The sequence below is a fragment of the Xenopus laevis genome, chromosome 7L (genome assembly GCF_017654675.1).
Source record: "Xenopus laevis strain J_2021 chromosome 7L, Xenopus_laevis_v10.1, whole genome shotgun sequence".
Classification (NCBI taxonomy): domain Eukaryota; kingdom Metazoa; phylum Chordata; class Amphibia; order Anura; family Pipidae; genus Xenopus; species Xenopus laevis.
In genome coordinates this window covers 77243938-77266171 of record NC_054383.1, presented here as the reverse complement: position 1 = coordinate 77266171, position 22234 = coordinate 77243938, and the positions used below count along the sequence as shown (strand labels likewise).

The window sequence follows — 22234 nt, the reverse complement described above, 5'->3', positions numbered from 1 at the left end:
ATCAAATATGTCCGTATTCGGCCAAATTTGAATCGAAGGAATAGTGCATTCGTTCGAATTCGATTCAACGTTTTTCCACCAATTGACTTCAAATAGGTTCTTGGAGGTCCCCTATAGGCTAAAACAGCAATTTGGCAGATTTTAGATGATGAATGGTCGAAGTCGAATTTTTAAAGAGACAGTACATAATAAATTTCAATATTCGAATTTTCGATTTTTTTATTCAAATCGAATTTGGACTATTCCCTAGTTGAAGTACACAAAAAATAGCTCGAAATTCGTTTTTTTTTTTTTTTTTCATACGAAAAGCTGTGTTTACTTTTGTTTAGAAGACAAAAAATAATCACTGGAGGATTCCAGTTTATTATACACCCATCAGTGTGCTTTTTCTTTTGGCTGGGGAGCATGACCCGCTATATTTCTTAAGCTCCTATTTCTTGCATAGGCTTGGGGTAGTTGTATGTAATTTACATCCTGTCTTAGAAGAATTACAGGTATGAGAACTTTTATCCAGAATGCGTGGGACCTGGGGCTTTCTGGATAAAGGATCTTCATATCTTAAGTCTACTAGAAAATCATGTAAATATTAAATCAACCCAATAGGCTGGTTTTGCTTCCAATAAGGATTAATTATATCTTAGTTGGGAGTAGGGCAAGCTACTGTTTTATTGTTACAGAGAAAAAGGAAATCATTTTAAAAAAAATTGGATTGTTTGGCCATTCCGTAATTTGGAACTTTCTGGATAATGGATTTCCGGATAACGGATCCCATACCTGTACTACTCTGTGCATGTGATCAGCCCAAGTCCATGCAAGTAGCATTTAAGAGATGAATAAAATGGCAGTGCTGCACTGCTCACCTAAATACCATACATACCCCTGGCTAGTTCTTTATGAAACCTAGTGACTAACAAAATACTGTGATTTAAGATTGCCTTGTCCTTAATACCAACTGTAACAAATATATGTGTTTATTTGTTCCACTTACAGGAGAGGCTTTATCATGGGTATCTGGAATTCCCACACTGCTGTTGGCAATATACTGGGATCACTAATTGCAGGAGCTTTTGTTTCAACTGCCTGGGGCCTGTCCTTCATTGTGCCAGGAATAATAATTGCTGCCTTTGGTATCTTTTGCTTTTTCTTCCTTGTTGAATGTAAGTGGTTCTAAATCCTCTTTGCTTTTCTGTACTAAGTTAAGAGACCAGCTTATGAGAGCAGGGACATTTGATCTGGGATTTAAATATCCAAATATATCGCTGATAGAACCTATCTTTATATTTTATGTTTTCTGCCCTAATTACTTAATTATCTATTTACTAGTCACTAAGCTGTTTAGTTATTTACTGTCCTGTGAATTACTGCTGTCTTTCAAAGCAGATTTTCAATGATAACGGAAGATGATACAAACCCCAAAAATAACATTTTGCTTAATAAAAGAAAAAATATTTTTCAACAACTTATATTAATACATTTTTTTCAATAGTTTAAAATTATTTGTAAATGTAAGTGCAGCCTATTCCTGTCCCTTTTCTAGCACTACTTGGTCTTTTTAAACAATGTAGCAGAATTCAGCTCTCCTCCTGCAAGATTCCATTCCCAGCATGCCTTGCATGCTTCTTCACATTTTCTGAATAGTCTGAAACAACCACGGGAATTAATGCATATTAGAAGTTTGCTTGAAATTATTTTTTCTTTTAGTAGGCACAATGTAATTTTTACAACCCCTTTAATTTACTCAGGGGCGATCCTGGCCCCTCTGCCGCCTGAGGCAGCAGCAGTTGCTGCTGCCCCCCCTCCCCCAGAAATTCGCTCTTAAAGTACCAGGAGCAGCATTTTTGCTGCTCCTGGCACCTAGTGGGGCGCTGCCGCCTGAGGCGACAGCCTCAACTTGCCTCATTGGCGAAGCACCCCTGAATTTACTGCCTGTTGTAGTTCATATTTTTAAGCTGCTAGTGTCCACATAAAAAAATTAAAAGCATTAAACATGTGACAAGTAGCATCTGATCAAATGAAAGGGGTTTGCAAGTGGGGCGGCTTGCACAGTGAATGCAAACCCCAGTGACAGACAGAGTCCTATTTTGGGGGTTTTACCAGCTTGGCCATGCTTTTAACTGAAATATGATCACCTCAAATTGCCCTTATGGGCCTAATCTTATGAAGGTCTGGAAGTTAAAAACAGCAGACTCCTCTGTTGTATCGGGGTCCAACAATACAGAGATATAAACTGGAGAAATGTAAAAATTGTGAAAGATGTGGGAGAAAGGTGCAGTAATGTAATCCAAGTACAGCTGCTCAAATAATTTCATCTTTTACCACAGAAGGTAATAAATACAACTACAGTATGAGTGAAGGGGCTAAGAACATGTGTAGGTGGTAATGCAGGTACAGTTTGAGCAAAAGTCTTTACTCCATAGGTCATAAATGTAAAGAATTGTCATTTCAATACTCAAGTAAACAGACGCCAAGTACAAGGACTGGGAATTAAGCTTTAAACAAATACCTGCTGTATGTCCCTATTACCTAGGGATTCACCAAACCCTGTAGTCTGGGGTTCGGCCCATTCCCTAAATCCTTGGGAATGAATTTGGCTGAATACCAAACCCTCTGCGGTGCTAAGTGTTATTTAGGGTTCAGATTCTCTTTGCTCAGGCTCTTTGATTCAGCTGAAACCAGCTAAAAATAGCTTGAATTCAGCCAAATCCTGAACCAAATCTGGGATTCAGTGCATCCCTACTATTAGCTCAAAGCTGGATGGGGTTGTGTCTGGGCCTAATATGGCATTTATGTGGTCTAACATGTACCAACCTTTAATTTTGAAATGGGGGGGGGGGGTTTCATGAAGAAATGTGATTAGCTTAGCAGCTGTCATCATCCTTATAGATTGCATTGCTATGACACCTCAAACAGTAATATAAAGGGAAAGTTTGCCTGGGTCTAGAAAGCCAAAGCAACCCATCAGATGTTTGCTTTCAAACAGTTGACCAGTAAATGACTTATGCATACATTATTGCTTTTAAAGGAGAAGCAAACCCTAAAGTTAAAAACCCCTAACTCCCTACCCTACATAGGCCCCTCCCTCCTCCCCCCAGCAAATGCCCCTAAGTCTTTACTTACCCCTCAGTGCAGATACTGTCCAGCGAAGTTCATGGGTGCCATTTTCAGCTGCTTCGGTAATCTTCGGGTCTTCACATGGCGCTTCAGAAATTTCCGTGACTTTCAGCACATGTGCAGTTGTCCCAAAACGGAAAATTGCTCCAATAGTGCATGTACTTACTGAAGATGGCGCCTGTGAACTCCGCTTGACAGAATCTGCACCCAGGGGTAAGTAAAGACTTAGGGGCATTTGCCCGGGGTAACACTTAGGCTGAGGGGGGGGGTCTATGTAGGGTAGGGGGGTAGTGTTTTTTAACTTTAGGGTTTGCTTCTCCTTTAAGCACAATTATTATTATTGAACGTACATTTCATAGATAGATACGTTTAACATTCATAGTTACATACAAAGCATCCTGTAACCGATACAAGAGGTGAGCTTACAATCTAAAAGAGAATTTGTTCTAAATAGGAATCTGCTTAACTTGGGTTGTCAGAGGTGGGCACATTGTGAATTAATGAAAAAATACTGTACCTGTATCAAATGTATTCAGATCATATTTTATGTGTCCAAATGCATGAGACACCGGTACAGTATTTTAAACCCACCTCCACTATCCATGCAAAGGTGCACTTGAACACACTACACACACACTTAAAAGCACTTAAAAGTGCTCATGTAGCACATGCCTTTAGTAGAAATGTAAATGCTAATCAATACCTTTTCAAATACTAATAATAATCTTAAATTCCATTGATGCTCTTTAGAATATTCGATTTTGGAAAATCCTTATTTGTGTAATGTAAACACTCATTTTCCACTTAACACTCAGGATCAGATATTTTAAAATGTAAAACATTGTGTGACATAATATGATTTTTTTTTTGTATTTAGCAACTGCATAAGTTTTCCATGGACTTGCACTGGTTTCTATTTTCTCAAACCTTGAAAACATTTTGACTATTCAATTTGATTTAATTTTTTATAGACTAGATTTGGTCAAATCAGGATAAACCTGCTCCTCAGTTACTATGTCCTTGTCTTCACTTTTCCAAGCTATAATTGAGTTTTCTATGTATTTCTATTATTTAATATCATTAAATTGCTGAATGTCTTCTTTCCTCTTTAGATCCAGAAGATGTCGGCTGCACCCCTCCCCAACAGCCTGTGAGTATTCTTAGTTTGATTTTAATGTTTTGTCACCAGTATGTTTAACAGTGATAATTGCAAATTCATCTTGCTGTATCCCATTGTGGTATTAGCGCTATAATCTAAATACCTCCTTATGCATGGATGTAAATGTAGCAGCACTTGGGCCTTATATAGGGAGAGGTGGGTGCAAGCTGCACACCTTAAAGTGTACAAAAACTACCTGGGTGCTCTGGTTAGGGAATAAACAGAAAAAGCACGTAGTACCGGCACTCCCAGGATTTGCATGAAAGACTCAAAAGTTCGATATATTGAAATAAGTGAAAAAGGTTTATTAAATCCGACGTTTCGGTTCCTCACAGGAACCTTTCTCAAGGACATTTTGTCCTTGAGAAAGGTTCCTGTGAGGAACCGAAACGTCGGATTTAATAAACCTTTTTCACTTATTTCAATATATCGAACTTTTGAGTCTTTCATGCAAATCCTGGGAGTGCCGGTACTACGTGCTTTTTATATATATATATATATATATATATATATATATATATATATATATATATATATATATATTTGGAAATGGTGATAATTTGCACTTACAAAGCCATAAATAAATGTGCCTGAAAAAACATAAAACCAATTAGATGGAGGTATTAATATATTTAGGGTGAAGGAAAGGTGCCTAGTTGTTTGGCATCCCTCTGTGATTCTAGTCACTTCCTACCCAGCCGGCACTCCTCCTTCTTTTTTTTTTTTTTTTTTTTTTTTTTTTTTTTTAATCGCCAGCCTAGGATGTAGTTCAGAAATTGGCAAAAAGTTCTGTACAGCACATGCTTCACATAGGGCAGTGATCCCCAACCAGTAGCTCGTGAGCAACATGCTGCTCCCCAACCCCTTGGATGTTGCTCCCAGTGGCCTCAAAGCAGGTGCTTATTTTTCAATTCCAGGCTTGGAGGCAAGTTTTGGTTATATAAAACCGAGTGCACTGCCAAAGAGAGCCTCAATGTAGGTTAAAAATCCACATAGAGCTACCAAATGGCCAATCACAGCACTTATATGGCACCTAAGAACATTTTTCATGCTAGTGTTGCTCCCCAACTCCTTTTACTTCTGAATGTTGCTCATGGGTTCAAAAGGTTGGGGATCCCTGACATAGGGCTTAAAAGAGGATACCTGGGACAGCAAAGAAACTGTGATGCCTGTAAATTTAACCAGGATAGTGTGTTAAACTGGGGTAGTGTGTTGTTTGAAGAAAAAGGGTGCCAGCCCAAGATAGGAGATAAGAAACAAGAAAGACTGGGGGTGCCTAAAGTCGCCATCCACCACCAAGTGATTTTGCATTTCCTTTCATTTAAGGTGGTTAAGAGACATTTAAAGGACAGCTTGTGCAGGAAGCAAAAGATGACTAGAACCATAGGATATAATACTCCGTTGAACTGAACATTGCATCCTCTAGCTCAGGGGACCCCAACCTTTAGCCACATTCAAATGTAGAAAGAGCTGGGGAGAACCACAAACATGAAAAACATCCCAGGGGATACCAAATAAGGGCTGTGATTTGCTATTTGATAGCCCCTATGTGCATCATTGGCGAAGCACCCCTGCCTATGTGGACTGACAGCCTGCAGGAAGCCCTATTTGTCAGTAAACCTGGATTTTATACAATTAAAACTTGACTACAAACCTGGAAATCAAAAATAAGCACATGTTTTGAAATGGAGGGCAACATTCAAGGGTTTTGGTGAGCAACATGTTGCTCACAAGCCACTGTTTGGGGACCACTGCTCCAGCTAAATGAAAGCTAAGGAAAAATAAATATGGAGGATTGTTATAAAAAGCACATAGTTTGTCTAGGTGCAGTCACCTGTAACAGCCAACAAGATGTTTGCTTTTAAACAGGGAACCAGTAAAAGCTTCCTGCTCCTTTTAACCTTTTATTACATAATTCCAATGATGTACATACACAAAATACATGGAGTAGCCATACAGTAGGTGTGGTGGAAAAAAATCAGTAAAGGAATTCAAGCATGCATTGGAAGAAAAGACCAATTACAAGTTCTTACAACAAAAACTGAATTGGAGCATTTAATGACTCGCACTAGAGGGACCAGCTTATTCCTTTCTCCTGACTTATTTCTCCTGTACTTAGCGAACAAAAATCACAATGAGGAACATTGAGTCAATGATTTTAGTTGTAAGTGCTTAATAAAAAGATACTGGAAATTAATTAAATAATCTATGCTAAAGCAGATCTAATATAAAAAGTATGTTCGTTTTAGGAAGAAGCAAAACATGACTTGGAAAATATACCAGTGTCATATAACAGCACAGATACCATTTTTAAGTCCACTGAAAGCAACGCTGATGATTCTGAGAACGCGCACACTGAAGTGGAACACCCACAAGCCATCAGTTTTATTGGAGCCCTCCGAATACCTGTATGTATTAAATGTTTTTGACACTTAAACACTTGTCAGCTCATGCTGTTTCTGAAAATATATGCATTATATTTCATATATGTATAATTCACAAATCACTTATATCCCTTGACCCCTAAAAACCATTATTCTTTATTTTAGGGAGTTGTCGAATTCTCTCTGTGTTTGCTGTTCGCAAAATTGGTCAGTTACACTTTCCTTTACTGGCTACCTTTGTACATTGCAAATGATGGTAAGATTTCCTTTCCAATAAGGAATAATGATATAGTAGAAATAATTTAGACACTGGCAAATAATTTTTTTTTGTTTAAACAACGGAATCCTGATCTGCCAGGAATTTCAATTAAGAGTAAAGAACTTTGGCTCTTTACTCATTTTTTAATATATAGCTTTAGTTGGCATTTGTCTCCATCCAAAAATGTGTTATTGGTTTGAATGGAAACTGAGCTAATACAGGTCTGACCTGCTATGTACATTGTATCTGAACTGCAGTTGCATCTTGTGGCAGAGGATTTATACTGCATTCACTAGCTAAATAGTAAGCATAAAGGTACATTTTTTTTATGTTTTAAGTGCCAGGAATGCAGAAGCAAGAAAGGTTTCTTTGCTTCTCCAAAGAGCTTACAGTGAGTGTTGGCCAGAGCAGAATATTTCAATAAGAAAGCTATTTTAGTGCTCTGAAAGGTGAGGAACTCCTTATAGTTTTTCAGGAGGTAGTAAAAAAGGACAGAGGCAGTTAGTCATGGAACAGCATAAGCATACAAAAGCTTAAAGGAACAGTAACATCAAAAAATTAAAGTGTTTTAAAGTAATACAAATATAATGCAATGTTGCCCTGCACTGGTAAAACGGTGGTGTTTCCCTCAGAAACACTACTATTACTTTTATAAATAAGCTGCTGTGTAGCAATGGGGGCAGTCATTCAAAGGAGAAAAAGCTCAGTTCACAGCAGATAAGCTCTGTAGAACATAATGGTGTTATCTGTTATCCACTATTTAACCCGTGCCAACACATCAGTTTTACCATTGCAGGACAACAGTACATGATATTTTCATTACTTTAAAAAAAAAAAAACTTTCATTTTTTTGGTGTTACTGTTCCTTTAAGGCTGTAGAAGGCAGTATAGATGTGGAAAGATGGTGACTCAGTGCAGAGTGGAACCTATGTAAGGAATTTAGGGGACACCGTTAAAGATGAAGTAAAAGTCTTTGAAAGTAGAGCCTATACAGCAATGGTTGCGGCATGCATTGCTAATTTTACAGTTGCAGGTTGATGTTGCCAATATTAGGAAGGGAAATGGTTTATGTTTCAGCTGTTGTTAATTTCCGCAAAACATTTCCCAAAGTTGTATCATGCTATTAACAATTGGGTAAAGAAATGGCTAACATGGAAAATTTCATTTTAGTTAGACAGAATTTCATTTTAGTTAGACAACATTGAAAACACCAGCAGAATGAAGGAAAGAACTGGTTTAGTTATGTTCAGGAATCAAGACTGAATTCTTATGGGCAGATTTATTAACGATAGAGTTGTGTTTTCCATGACAATTCGAGTTTTCAAGGTTATTTTTCAAAGATCCAATTTTCGGGTTAAAAAACGAAAAATGTTTTATATTTATCTACCCTGACCCTGGAAATATCTCAAATCCAAAAATACACCATCAAAATCCTGTCAAGGTCATGTAGGAGTCAATGGCAAATGTCAGTTGAACCATTTTAAAACAGCCTTCCTAATGTTCAAGTTTTTTGTTTTTTTTTTGGAGGGTTTTGTCTGAACACTCGATCAATTTGAGCAATTCGAGTTGAACCAAAAACTCGATCAGTTCGAGTTTTTGGATTGTTAACCCCCAGCTCGCTGATTTGAGATTTTTCCATTCAAATTTTTTTCTTGCATAAGAGACCATTTGAATTGTGAGATCATTTGAGGTATAAAAAAACTAAAAAATCTGACCTAACCCTAAATCCATACAGACAATACCTAAAGCTGAATAAATTATATCCAAGGAAAACTATAATAAATAAAAAATGACCAATTGCTGATTATCTTAGAACTAAGAACTAAATTTATCATAGAAAATGTTAATATTAAGGCAACCTTTCCCACCAAAGCTTTAGGGGTTGGCTTTGTCATTGTAGATTCATTTTTGCAAAATCAAGTAACTTAGGCAACTGACAACCACATCTACACACAACCACACGACCACTAATTTGTACGTATATAAATTTCAGATTACATGGTAGCATAGAAACCAATACATTCTGATGGGTAACAATACGCCCTATAGTATCAGCTTCTATGACATTATATTTCCTTTAAAGCTTAGGCAGCCTAGCACACACACTAGGCATATGCAGTAGCATTTGGAAAATATTATTTCTAGATATTGTATTAATGAAAGATTAAGCACAGGACCTATTTTCTAAAGGACCTATATGACATGCCACTGGTATCCCCAAACCCACAGTTTACACCTGCAGATGCACATCTTATGAGACATGTCTTGCAGGTTTCCATTGCACTGTGACTGCACTTTCACTTCGCATGTCTGTATTTGAGGCACTGTGGTCTTGCTTTACCTTCGATATATGTGTCTCTAATATTGTGCATCTAATATTCTTTGGAATTCCTGACAATTATAGATATGGTCCCAGTTTCTGCTTGTCTGTGTGCTCATTTCTAAAACTTGCAATCTAAAATGTATGAACATATATCTTTTTCAGCTATTTTCTCTTACTTTTACTGACACAAAATTTTAAAGCATTTTTTTCTTATAGCCCAGTTTGATCCTAAAGCAGCTGGGGACCTCTCCACCCTGTTTGATGTTGGGGGCATCATTGGTATGTTATGAAATATTTATCTTTCTTGAAAAATTAAGTTTTTGGGCTTCTCAATGTCGGTGTATCCATAATGGATGTTTGAATCTGTTTCCAGGTGGAATTTTGGCTGGTGGTATTTCGGATTACACTGGTAAAAGTGCCATAACATGCACAATAATGCTTATTTTGACAGCTCCAATGGTAAGTATCAGGGGCACATTTAATATAATCTGTCTTTTTTTTTTCCCATCCTCTTTTTCTCCCTCTCTCTGAGATGTGTGTGTATATATGGACAAGATTCAATTTGACGTATCTCATTGTTTATCACGTGAAAAGTTGTTGTTTTTTTCTCCTCTAATTGTATCTCGTCCATGAGTTTTTATGCAATGAGATAACTTTTTCTCACTGAATTGCATCTGCCCCATAGTTTGAGTAATCATATACTGTCACTAAATACAACCCAACACTTACAGGTCGTTCCAATTAAATGTCAGTAGTGGATAATTTTTAGCATGTAGCCTGAGTGTTTTCTGAATGGCTGGATGTGATCTTTTCCATCCACATGAAATGCCAAATAGCACAGATCCATTCCTTTGGACAATAGCTGAACAAGCAAATATGAACTGAAGTGAGAGGGAATTATGGCCCTTCTCACTTTCAGATATATGTTTGACTTATTCATGGGCCAAGAAGAGACATGGTCAAATCTGATTATTTGTCCTGATAGACCAACTGCGTTGTGAGTCCAAACTTCTTCCTAAGTGTAATTGAATACCCTGTAAGTCTTATCTAAATCCATTTTCATTGCGTAGTCTGCATTAGAATTTTCAATATTTTGTTAACCTTTATTTAATCAGGGATTTATGTAAAGCAGCTTCTGTGCATCATGTTGTTATTCCCAGAGGTTTTTTGTTGCAAGGTGTGGGACCGGGCCAACAATTGCTCACCCAATGGGATTTTCAAATTTTTGCGAAGGCCCCCATATGCAGACCAATAAGCTGATCTCTATTGTTATTACAAGCTCTTTATATCTCCATGTATGGCCATCTTTGGCATTCACCTAGGGTCTGCCATGTATTTGGACCACCAAAGTGGAGTGAGAGTACCATAGCAGCTCTTGTTTGTAGACACATTTTGCAGAAATCAAAAGTCAAATAGTTTACCCAAAGATTCCTGGAGTTTCCCCTTCTTGCCGGCTCCAAAAAACTCGCTCTCCTCCAAGGACACCAAACAAAAACCTTCTTTCAATTAAAGCGGAGTCAGCGCTGACTCTGCTTTAATTGAAAGAAGGAGTCAGCGCTGACTCTGCTTTAATTGAAAGAACATTTGCAGAAGTGCAAGGCAATAAATAAGTCCAGGTCCAGGTTAGCAGATTGGAGCTATGCCCATTCTGACAGTATACCCATTTATAAAGACAGAAGGGTTCATTTATAAACACTGGGCAAATTTGCCCCTGAGCAGTATCCCATAGTAACCAATCAGTGATTTGCTTTTTTTTCAGCCAGAACACTGAAAGCAATCATCTGGTTGCCATGGGTTACTGCCCAGGTACAAATTTGCCCAGTGTTCATAAATAACCCCCAGAGTCTCAGAACTGCTGCTAACTGTATGTCTCAGGTGCAGGTGCAACCACCTTAAAGTCACCTAAGAAAAGCCGTTATACAAGTATAATCTTTTGTAATTGTACTCAATATCACATGCAGGAAGTTATGGGGCCACACTACTCTCTGTGCATAACTACCTGGGGTGTTGGGGGTACAATTGCACCCGGGCCCCCTTGGGGTCTGCCAGTCTTTTTGTGGGCAGCAGGGCAGGAGGATTTTTTTAACACGTGAACCGGCAGTAAGTCACCAAAACTTACTGTATGTTGATCAGCATTCTTTGATTGAATGAATATACCCCAATTTTAAAGGATAGTAAATATTAAAGGAGAACTACAGCTTAACAAAGAAGCAGGATAGAAATGCTACACCTTTTATTTTTGATAGCTACCAGCAAAATGCAACCACAGTCCTTTAGCAGTAAAGAACAGTGTATTTGAGGGGGCTCCTTATAGCTCCCCATCTTTCTTTCTGCTGATTCACAACACATACTCTGTGCTGCTTTTGCTTTTGAATACCTGAGCTTAGGGACCAACTCACAATATGTTGTGTAACAATACAAGACTGGTTAGTGATTCAGATAGTAATTAGAATAATCAGCCCTGTAGCATCAGCTTATATGACAGGCAAACCTCGTTTTCTGCTTGATGATATGTGACAACCCCCTAAGCTTAGCTTCTTACCAGCTGCCCAGAGCACAATGAGCATGTGCATGTTTCTGACACTTCATGTAAAGCTCCTATGACAATTTTGAAGACTAGGAGCATTACTGCTATAGAGATGTTGAACACAGGGTCTGGAGTATTAGTCTCAATATATAAAATATGGCATTTCTAATCATTTTTGTGCACAGACCAAACATAATTCACAGTGTTAAAGAGGTGAATCACCTTTAAGTAAACTTTTAGTAAGCAACTTTTCCATTGGTTTTTACTATTTCCTTTTTATATTTTTATAATTATTTGCCTTTTTCTTCTGACTCTTTCCAGCTTTCAGATGGGTGTTACTGACCCCATCTAAAAGCAAATGCTCTGAAGGCTACACGCTTATTATAACTGCTACTTTTTATTGCACATCCTTCTAATATGGTCCTCTCCTATTCATATTCCAGTCTCTTATTCAAATCAATGCATGGTTGCTAGAGTAATTTGGACCCTAGCTACCAGATTGTTTATAATGCAAATTGAAGAGCTGCTGAATACAAAGCAAAATAACTCAAAAACCTTAAATAATAAAAAATGAAAACCAATTCCAAATTGTCTCAGAATATCACTCTCTACATCATACTAAAAGTTAACTCAAAGGTGAACAACCCCTTTAAATTCTTTTCTAAAAACTGTCCCACTGGAAGCAAAAGGGCCAATTTCTGTGTTGATTGGGCCCCATCCTTTCAGTGATTTGGCAGTAGGTACATGGTCATGGCTAATTGGCCCAGAATTAGTAGGAGATTGGTTTGCAGCTGAATGATTGTGGCCACAGAACCGAGAAGCTCAGGAATAATGCATCAAGTTAATCATTTTCAGCTGGGTAATTGGTGACAAGCAAGGGAGCAGACTTTAAGGTAGACAAACATAGGGCATCAGCTTGGGGGTGGAAGCAAGAGAAAAAGATCAGCTGGAGAAGGTAAGTAGGGGTCGACTATTTTTATAGTTCAAACTTTTTCCTGCATACATTTGCAGTTTATAACCTGCCCTTTCAAAAAGCACAAAATAATTTACCTTAAGCCAGACAAAACAGAATGTAGTCATTTATTTGGGAAAATAATATCCATATAGTATACATCTTGGGTGTACTATGAATGTTTGTTTTTTTTTTTTACTTGAAGCTTCTTTTCACCTTTCCCACTTTTGGTTTGTTTTTTTCTTTAGTTATTCATTTACAATTATTTTGGACAGACCGGAATATCCACTACCATTGGTAAGCAACCTACTTTTGATTTCCCCTCTGCATAAGGTCAGGACAGAACCCCACTGACAAACAATTTGCAAAAGTGCAAAAAGAGCACTTCAGCATTCTTTATATGACTCGTTGAGATTTTGCATGCATAGTCTGTTGAGCTCCTCTCCTGATATAACTAACCTATAATTCTTTTTCCTAGCAATGCTGATTATATGTGGCATATTGGTTAATGGACCATATTCACTTATTACCACAGCTGTGTCTGCAGATCTGGTAAGACATGTGAACTTTGCCAATAGCTGTTTGTCCTATCAACCATATGAAATCATGCATGTGAGCTACATCCACTAGCATTTTCAGCCAGTGAAGTAACAACTGAAGTTATATTGCATCATTACATTCAACACAAGAGGGATCTTCTAAACTTTCAATTTTAAGACTGTCATAGAGGCATTACTTTTTTTTATAATAAAAGAGTAAACTGTGTTGCCCAATGGCCTGCATTTGCCAATGTTGTGATCTGATTATTTGGCAGAGGGGCAAATGATCAGATTAAGCTAATATCACCCACATAAACATAGGCATATCAGGGAACAGATCTGCTCAGTATTATATTGAGTCTGCATTTGCCTGCATTCCACCGAAGAGTATGTTCCTGCCAGCAATGTGCCATTCAACAAATGGGCAAAATACAGGCACATTAACTACATGTCAGTTCACGGACGTTTTTTATCAAGATTATGAAAGGTTTTAGGGCTCTGGCTGGTGGGCCCTTGGTGTCCCAGTCCAACATTGTGCCTTTTAAAAAGCATGTAAAGGCAAAAACATAAAATCCCATTAAACCTTTCTTTAATGAAAAATAAACCTATCTCCAATATACTTTAATTAAAAAATGTGTACCGTTTTTATAAGAAAACTGGCTGTATGCAGTGAAATTCTCCCATCATTTACTGCTGTGGATAGGAATTGTCATACGGTCCTTAACTGCTCTGCAGGGAAACAATCATACTTATGAACAACAGGGGGAGCCGCCGCCTTACTTTCCAGCCATGCAGAACTCAAGCAGCTTTATTTCCCTGTAGAGCAGTCGGTGACTGTGTAGAGATTTGCATTGTATATTATTTTTGCCTTTACATCCCCTTTACCGTTTCCAACTCTAGCTGCAGGGACAAAGATCATGGAGCCAGATTTAAACAGATAAACTGGGATTCTATTTGGAGGATTATATTGCTGCAGCAACTGGTTCTGCAGAGTTGGAGAAAGTTTGTATTAAACAAAACAAATACTTTAAAATCCACATTAGATTACATGACAGCACAGAACCATTCCGTCTGCATATTTTGATTATTAATCAGTCTTGCTGTATCGGCTTCTGGCAGATATTATTTGACTTGTGCTGTTTTGATAATTTATGACGATCCCTAAGCAGCCCAGACCACACTGAGCATGTGCACAGTCTTAGTATTTGCAAAGATGTTTAACAAAGTTACAATATGGTGATCCCCTGTGGCCAACTTTGAAAGCATAAATCATTTGTTTGATTAGGCTTGTAGTGCAGTAAGTTTATGTTTAGTATATAAAGTACAGCATTTCTAGCCTTATTCTATTTTAGACATTACTTCCCTTTTAAGTAAATTGCAGTGAACACATTTTAGTGTAGGATTTGTTATTGAATAAAATAAAAAAACAAGTAAAGGAATCTGTATTTACCACATCTTCAGGCCGAAGGTTTCTCTGTTGGCATATAGTGCCAACAGAAAAGCGCCTTCCATCCCTGAATAACTGTAATACGAACATCCAAAAAATATCAGTACTGGTTATTCTTATCCTAAAACACTACAGAAAAAAAGCCATGTGTGCTTTCAACCTTTTAACAAGACTTTCTGACCAAAGTGGTCTGAGATCCTTACTGAAAGTGTTTTTTTTTTTTTTTAACATCACTAGAGGATTTTGAAAATTTAGAAATATCTAGTTATGGAAACTGGACATATTTAGTAACAGAAATCTGCTCAGCACAAATTACTTTACATTGTACCTTTAGCGTGTGATGCTGCTCTGGAAGGTACCAAGATACATATATGATATTCACAGATTACACTGAACCAGAGTTGTTAAGATTACTTTTGTTTGCCCCACTTGGTTGCACTGGTTAGTGAGAAGGCTGTAGAGGAGGCCTGAGGTCCACATGCTACTGTAACATTGGTCACTTGTTGTTATTATTTTCCAGGGTACACATGAATCACTTCAGGGCAATGCCAAAGCTTTGTCAACAGTAACTGCAATTATTGACGGTTCAGGATCAATAGGTCAGTATATTATTAATCCTTTTTCCTGCCCAAAAATATAAAGAAATAGTTGTACTAACAAGTGTTGCCTTGAAACCAACTTGCAAACAGCAGTTAAATAAAAAAAAAAATTACTTGCATTACAGAAACTCAATTCTCAATAAATTACAGAAACTCATGTCACAATAAGTATCTTCTCTCCTGCAATTGTGCTTGGGAATATCCATAGACATTTGAGGCACCTCAGTGCCTCCTAGTGGTTGCGTCATTGTACTGCATTTTGTGAGGACACAATTCAGTTATTTAACATAAAAAATATGTGTTATAGGCATTTTCTTTTTAAAGTATGTTGGAAGAATTATACTCCAAAATGTCACTAGAAAGGTCAGCTAATGCCACTTTGTTTGGTTTTGATGGCAATGACACTTGCAGGGGAATGTAATAAAAGTCGCAAAGAGCAAAACAATTCACACCAATAAGACTAAAAATCCACATCTCGCAATTGCGAATTTTAATTGCGCATTGCGAATTTTAATTGCGCACTCATAAGAAGTGCTTGAAGGTGTCGTAATCTTTTGGAGCAAACATAACGACTTTTTCAGTAAGAAGTTTTATTACATTGACTGCGTATTGGCGCAAACTATAAAATTCGCAAACGGTCTTTCACTGTCGGAAGTGGTCGCTAAACAGTTTCCGGGCTCGCAAAAGCTATATTAAATTCGCACAAAGCAAAATTTGTTCACGCAAAGGCATAACTTTTCGCATTGCGAATAGTTTTTCCGTTAGCGATTTTTATTACATTCCCCCGTAAGTGTTTTTCACTTCGAATTTCGACCCTTGATAAATCTGCCCCTATGTGTATATAAAGGACTATGCTGATGTTTCTGTAGTCATACGTATTTTTCTATATGACCTCATGGCTCATGGGGCACAGTAACACCAAAAAATTAGTGTTTAAAAGGAATGATGATCTAATGTACTGTTGCCCTACACTGGTAAAACTGGCGTGTTTGCTTCAGAAACACAACTATTGTTTATATAAACAAGCCGCTGTGTAGCCAAGGGGGCAGCCTTTCAAGCACAGGATACACCGTAGAAGTTCTGAAGAATCCCATTGTATGCTATAGAGGTTATCTGCTGCATATACTGTGCCTTTTCTCCTTTTTCAGCTTTGAATGGCTGCCCCCATGGCTATACAGTAGCTTGTCTTTATAAACAATAGTTGTGTTTTTGAAGCAAATACACCATTTTTACCAGCACAGGGTAACATAACATTATATTGTCATTCCTTTAAAACACTTTTTGGTGTTACTGTTCCTTTAAGCAGAGCTGTGCTCATGTGGAAAACCGTGGCAGTCTAAATGTAATAATTGCTATCCGTTTTTTCCATGCAGATGTGTGGTAAAAGCTGGACTAGACCAGACAGTGACAGTTGGAGGCTAATAAAACCCCAATGCTACATTTTCTTTGGGATTGAGGATGCTCTCATCTGTATATGACCATGTACTGACTGCCATTAGTGAGAATGTTTTCAATAGGCACTCAGCTTAAAAATGTCACTTTTTACTGTGCACAGTAGACAGATATGCTACAGAGCCCCCTGGCAAGATGACTGGAGCAACAGAGAACAAGCTTTTGTATTTTAGATTTCTACATAAATGATAGTAAAAGTATATTGCAAAGTATATTTCTACATAAATGATAGTAAAAGTATATTGCAAAGTGGATGATTTTGCTGTATATAAGTGCAACTTGCTTTTACATTTATATTTATTTTAATCCCGTTGCTTTTCTGTAGTAGCTGCTGTAGAAACTACAATCACCAGCATGCTTAGGATTAGTAACAAAGAATTAAGTGGGCAAATGTCTTTTTTTGGAGGATTTATAAAACATAATTTTATTTCTTATTAATACTGCATTGGTCTTCCTTAGGCGCTGCTCTAGGACCTTCACTTGCCGGTGTTCTCTCCTCTAGAGGGTGGAACTATGTTTTCTACATGTTAATAGCAGCTGATATATGTGCCTGTTTGGTAAGTTTCCTAATACTCTGTATTACAAGCAGTTACAATTTTGTATTGGTTATGGACTTGATGGGTCAAAAAATATTTGTATATTCAAAGCATGCCTTGTAAATGTTCTGGTAAAATGATTTTCAGTACCCAGAATTGAAGTTAAATAATAACTTCCAATTAGCCACTATCACCATATGTATATACAGGTGTGAGATTTATTACTTGCCAACCCATTCAGAAAGCTCAGTCTTACAGTATAAAGCAGTGTCCTTTTTAGATGTCCTGTTTAAACAATTCTTTATTTTAATGTTTAAATGCTTCTTAGAAGTCTTAAGGCATGGTGCTCCAGGATACTGAGGGGGGCCCTTATCCATAAAACCCCCAGACAACAGGTTCCATGTCAAGCCCACTTCATGGACGCTTAATACATGGGTTGCTTTAACTTTCCCGGAATGTAAATATGCTCTCTGAGACTTAAGGCACACAAAGTTTATTTGTCTGTAATAATGCTGTCAGGGAGAACCACACCATAAATGTTCCTTATTAAAGTATTAAATGAGAACTCACCTTAGCAAAGCCTAGAGGTAGTTGGAAATGAACAGTTACTAAGGTTATATTTTTCATAGTACTTGATATTGGTTAATGTGGTTACAGCTTACATTTTGTGTGATGGCCTCATTTTCCATTCATTTAAATGGTGCATGTTAAATTACTGTTCTGTATTGTGTTAAGCGTATATTTATTTAAGTAGCTGAAATATCATTTACTGTTTTCTTCATTGTAGTTGTTGGCTCGTCTGGTATATAAGGAAATAAGGTCGCTATGTGGAGGCGAGAGAAAAAGGTGAACATGTTTTGCTTTTATCAGGTGGTCATAAATGTAACTGTTATTTAGATGACAAATAACAAAACAAAAAAACTGCTTTGCCTAGGCCAGTTCACCCTTTCTATAAAAATGCACTAGCCTGTGGTAGGAATACCACTAGGGTCGAATATAGAGGGTTAATTAACCCTCGATATTCGACTGCCGAAGTTAAATCCTTCGACTTCGAATATCGAAGTTGAAGGATCTACCGCAATTCGTTCGGTCAAACGAAAAATCGATCGAACGAAAAATCCGATCAGAATCGTTCGATTCGAAGGATTTTAATCCATCGATTGAACGATTTTTCTTCGACCAAAAAAAGCTTACAAAGCCTATGGGGACCTTCCCCATAGGCTAACATTGAGGTTCGGTAGGTTTTAGATGGCGAAGTAGGGGGTCGAAGCTTTTTTTTTTAAAGAGACAGTACTTCGATTATCGAATGGTCAAATAGTCAAACGATTTTTAGTTCGAATCGTTCGATTCAAAGTCGTAGTTGAAGGTCGAGGTAGCCAAAAAAATCATTCGAAATTCAAACTTTTTTTTTATTCTATTCCTTCACTCGAACTAAGGAAATGTGCCCCTAGTGATTATTGCAGAATGGCTTTATGGTCAGAATATAGACCAGTAGTGAAGAGCAAAGTCGAGGTACAGCTCTTGTAAGGCTCATGGCCATGGGATTATCATTTATATAGTGCAAACATTCAGTAGTTCTTTGCAGAGATTATATATCATTCACATACCTTCTTCAGTTGGGTCTATAGTCTAAGGTCCCTATCACACAAATTAGGGCTAATTTGATCAGGAGCCAATTGACCTGTTTCTGGAGTGTGGGAGGAAACATAAATACTGGAATGCCCAGGTTTGCCAAAAATGCTGTGTAGTTCTGCAGTTGGTTTTGCTAGGGAAATGGGGGTTGTTAGGCAGGTTGGGGTCCTGAGTACTGGGAGGGTTAGTTTGCCATTAATCAGGCAAATAATGAGCAGCATACCTACAATTGACTCAGATGCTGCATAGGAAAATGTATTTTTATAAACCAAGAACCCAGCAACAGCCAGTGGGTATAGCAGTGGCCCAATAACCAGCATGTGCTATTTATTTGGACATAAGTGTGTGCCTATGCACTGACAGGTTCAGCAGTGTGGCCAAGGTGTAGAAGAACCACCAAACTCTGCAGCTCTCCTTCATTATTTGTTATATTCACCACATAACTTCTCCTTCTCATCCTTTTCTAACAGCATGACTTTAAAGTATGTGCTTAACTAAACTTGACTGTATTGCTTTGTAGGCTTATCACTACTTGAATTCAACTAGAATTGCACTAAACATCCCCTTTTACTAATATATTAATTCTTGTATACTAAACATTTAGGAATATTGTATTTGTGAATATAATATATTATACCTGCATACTGTATGCACTTTGTTACCATGAAGTGTATTTATATACAAATAACTTTGGAAGCAGTGACATATACCTTATGTATGTTTGTGCATATGATTGTGATTCATCTGCAGTATATCACGTTCATATGCAACAGATAGAAAAGTATAAATGATTTCCTTTTCATAGGACATTTTCACACCCATTCTCTTCCAGTCTAGTATAAACTGTTCTACCTCCCGGGATAATTCAGGCCTGTGCAAAATCAAGGAGCACATTTAACAGTTAATTGAAGAAATTGTTCAGTTTAAAAATAAAAACTGGGTATATAGATAGGCTGTGCAAAATAAAAAAAATTCTAATATAGTTAGTTAACCAAAAATGTAATGTATAAAGGCTGGATTGACTGGATGTCCAACATAATAGGCAGAACACTACTTCCTGCTTTGCAGCTCTCTTGGTTTCCACTGATTGGTACCAAGCAGTAACCAATCAGTGACTTGAGGGGGGCCACATGAGTTATAACTTTTGCTTTTGAATCTGAGCTGAATGCTGAGGATCAATTGCAAACTTGCTGAAGAGTATGTCCCGAGTTTGGGATAAATTTACTAAGTGGCGAAACTTCGCAACCATCGCAACACTTTGCCAGGTGAAAATTCGCTCAGCCAATGCAAATTTACTAAGATGCAAAGTTTCGTCTCGTCTGATGAATGATGGGAAATTTTCAATAGTGTTACTTTGGCAGTGCGAGCAAATCAAGGCGAAGATGCGCTAGTGTTCAATTCTGCCAAGCGCAACTTCGTTAGAGGTCTTGCACTCAGGCTAATTTGCATACCACGGGAAATTTAAAGTTAGATGCACCATGTAACATAAAGAGGTGCATTCAATACATTACATTTACACTGATAACTAAACATGCCAAGGGAACCTTAATAAAGTTTTTATATTGCCCTAGACATGAGCCCACTGTAAAATAATGTTCCCATATGTTATAAAATGTATGGGGGAAACCGGTTACACAAAAAAAAAAAAATTAAGACTTTGGCAGCCTATCACCCTAAAAAAAAGGAAAAGATGCCAGCCTTTTTCAACTTAGAAGTTTTTGCACTCAAAAAATATGATGTAAGTAACTGAAGATTGAAGAAGTTCTATGCACTCCATTGCACTTCACCTGGTCTGAGCTGGGGAAGGCAAGTCTGGCGAAAGGGGTAATGTTCAGTAAAATATGCATCTTAATGAATTAGCAGAATATCGTCCATTCACCAGAGCGAAAATTCACCTGGCGATAGAGTGCGAATCAACGCCTGCGTCTATCTCCTTCACTAGCGAAGTGACGCCTGTGCCTGTTAGTAAATTGGCGAAGTCCCTGAAAGCAGTAACGTTGATGAATCTTCGCCAGCATTTGTCACTTTGCCCTTTAGTAAATCTGCCCCTTAGAGAGCTGAAAAGTGGGAAGTAATGTTCTGGCTTGTATGTTAGACATCCGCTCACTCCAGCCTTTATACATTACATTTTTGACTAACTGTATTAGAAACATTTTTTATTTTGCACAGCCTATCTATTTATCCAGTTTTCATTTTTACATTGAACTATTCCTCTAAGGGAAAAAAAAAAGCAAAGCATTGTAGGACACATGATACAAAAGTGATTCAAACGCTCAAAGTAGCCATTTGTAAATTGAATGAAATGTATCAATGAGGGGCTTTTTTATGCATGACATGTCAGACCAAGCTACTGCACAGATCATGTTTTGGGGTATCGGATAGAAAAGCTTGAGATTCCTACATGAAAATTCATTCTGATCCTTCAAAAATACAACTGTGTCGTGATTTTATACAGATCTATTGCAGCTTTCTCTCTTCCGGTTCTGAGCAGGAATTGCTTTTGCCTAATATGATTTTAAAGCAGTTCTGTTCATTTGCATGGCATTTAAAGTACAGTATGTATTCACAATAAACATTTTTGAAGTGCACTGATTGTGTTTCACACCTAATATTTATCTATTCCAGCTACACTGAAATGTGATTGCCATTTTACCTGCAAGAGGAGCCTGGATCAATTTACAATACTTTGCTGGCAGGATCAGCCCACATGCTGCTATTTTAAAGACAGAAGACATTTAAGTGATTTTACAAATAGAGTAATTGTATTAGGGCTATTGTAAACTAGGCATTTTGATCATCACGAATTCGTCAGTCAAAACATTGGGGATTATTGCAGGTCATGTCCCCTTGACAAAAATCAGAAAGTGCGACAGACACATCTCTCCTTTGACAAAAATGCACCATACAATTTGGGTAACAATCTCAGGTTGTGGATCTACTAGTAACCTGCAAACAGCTTCTCTAGATCTAAGGCTGCTGTTTTGAGTAGCAAAAGCCTAATTAAAGGGTTAGTCATAATTTTACAGATTTTACAAACAGAATTCTACAGTTGTACATAAATAAACAAAATTCATTGCAATCAATATTTTGACTTCTGCTTCTTCATGCCTGTTTTAATAGTAAATGCTTACACTTATGTACCAGCCAAGGCACCCACAGTTCTTTAGAAGGGAATACCTGTGGGTCATAACTTTTGATGCTTTTGAATCTGCCCTACATGCCGAGTATCAATTGCAAACTCACTGAACAGTTATGGCCCCCTTTTAAAGTCACTGACTAACTCAGAGTTAGAGAGCTGAAAAACAATAAGTAGT

At 37.5% G+C, this 22234-nt stretch overlaps 1 protein-coding gene across 1 annotated transcript in view; it reads left to right on the top strand.

Annotated features, from left to right (window-relative positions):
* Positions 1–22003, top strand: part of slc37a2.L (solute carrier family 37 (glucose-6-phosphate transporter), member 2 L homeolog) — a 36033-nt gene extending 14030 nt beyond the window's left edge. Inside the window, 12 exon segments of the mRNA NM_001085961.1 lie at positions 991–1157; positions 4224–4261; positions 6520–6678; positions 6820–6910; positions 9453–9515; positions 9610–9695; positions 12964–13012; positions 13194–13267; positions 15222–15300; positions 17212–17309; positions 18076–18134; positions 21546–22003. Coding sequence (NP_001079430.1) covers positions 991–1157; positions 4224–4261; positions 6520–6678; positions 6820–6910; positions 9453–9515; positions 9610–9695; positions 12964–13012; positions 13194–13267; positions 15222–15300; positions 17212–17309; positions 18076–18134; positions 21546–21561 — 979 coding nt within the window. The 3' untranslated portion in view covers positions 21562–22003.
* The last annotated feature ends 231 nt before the right edge of the window (positions 22004–22234 follow it).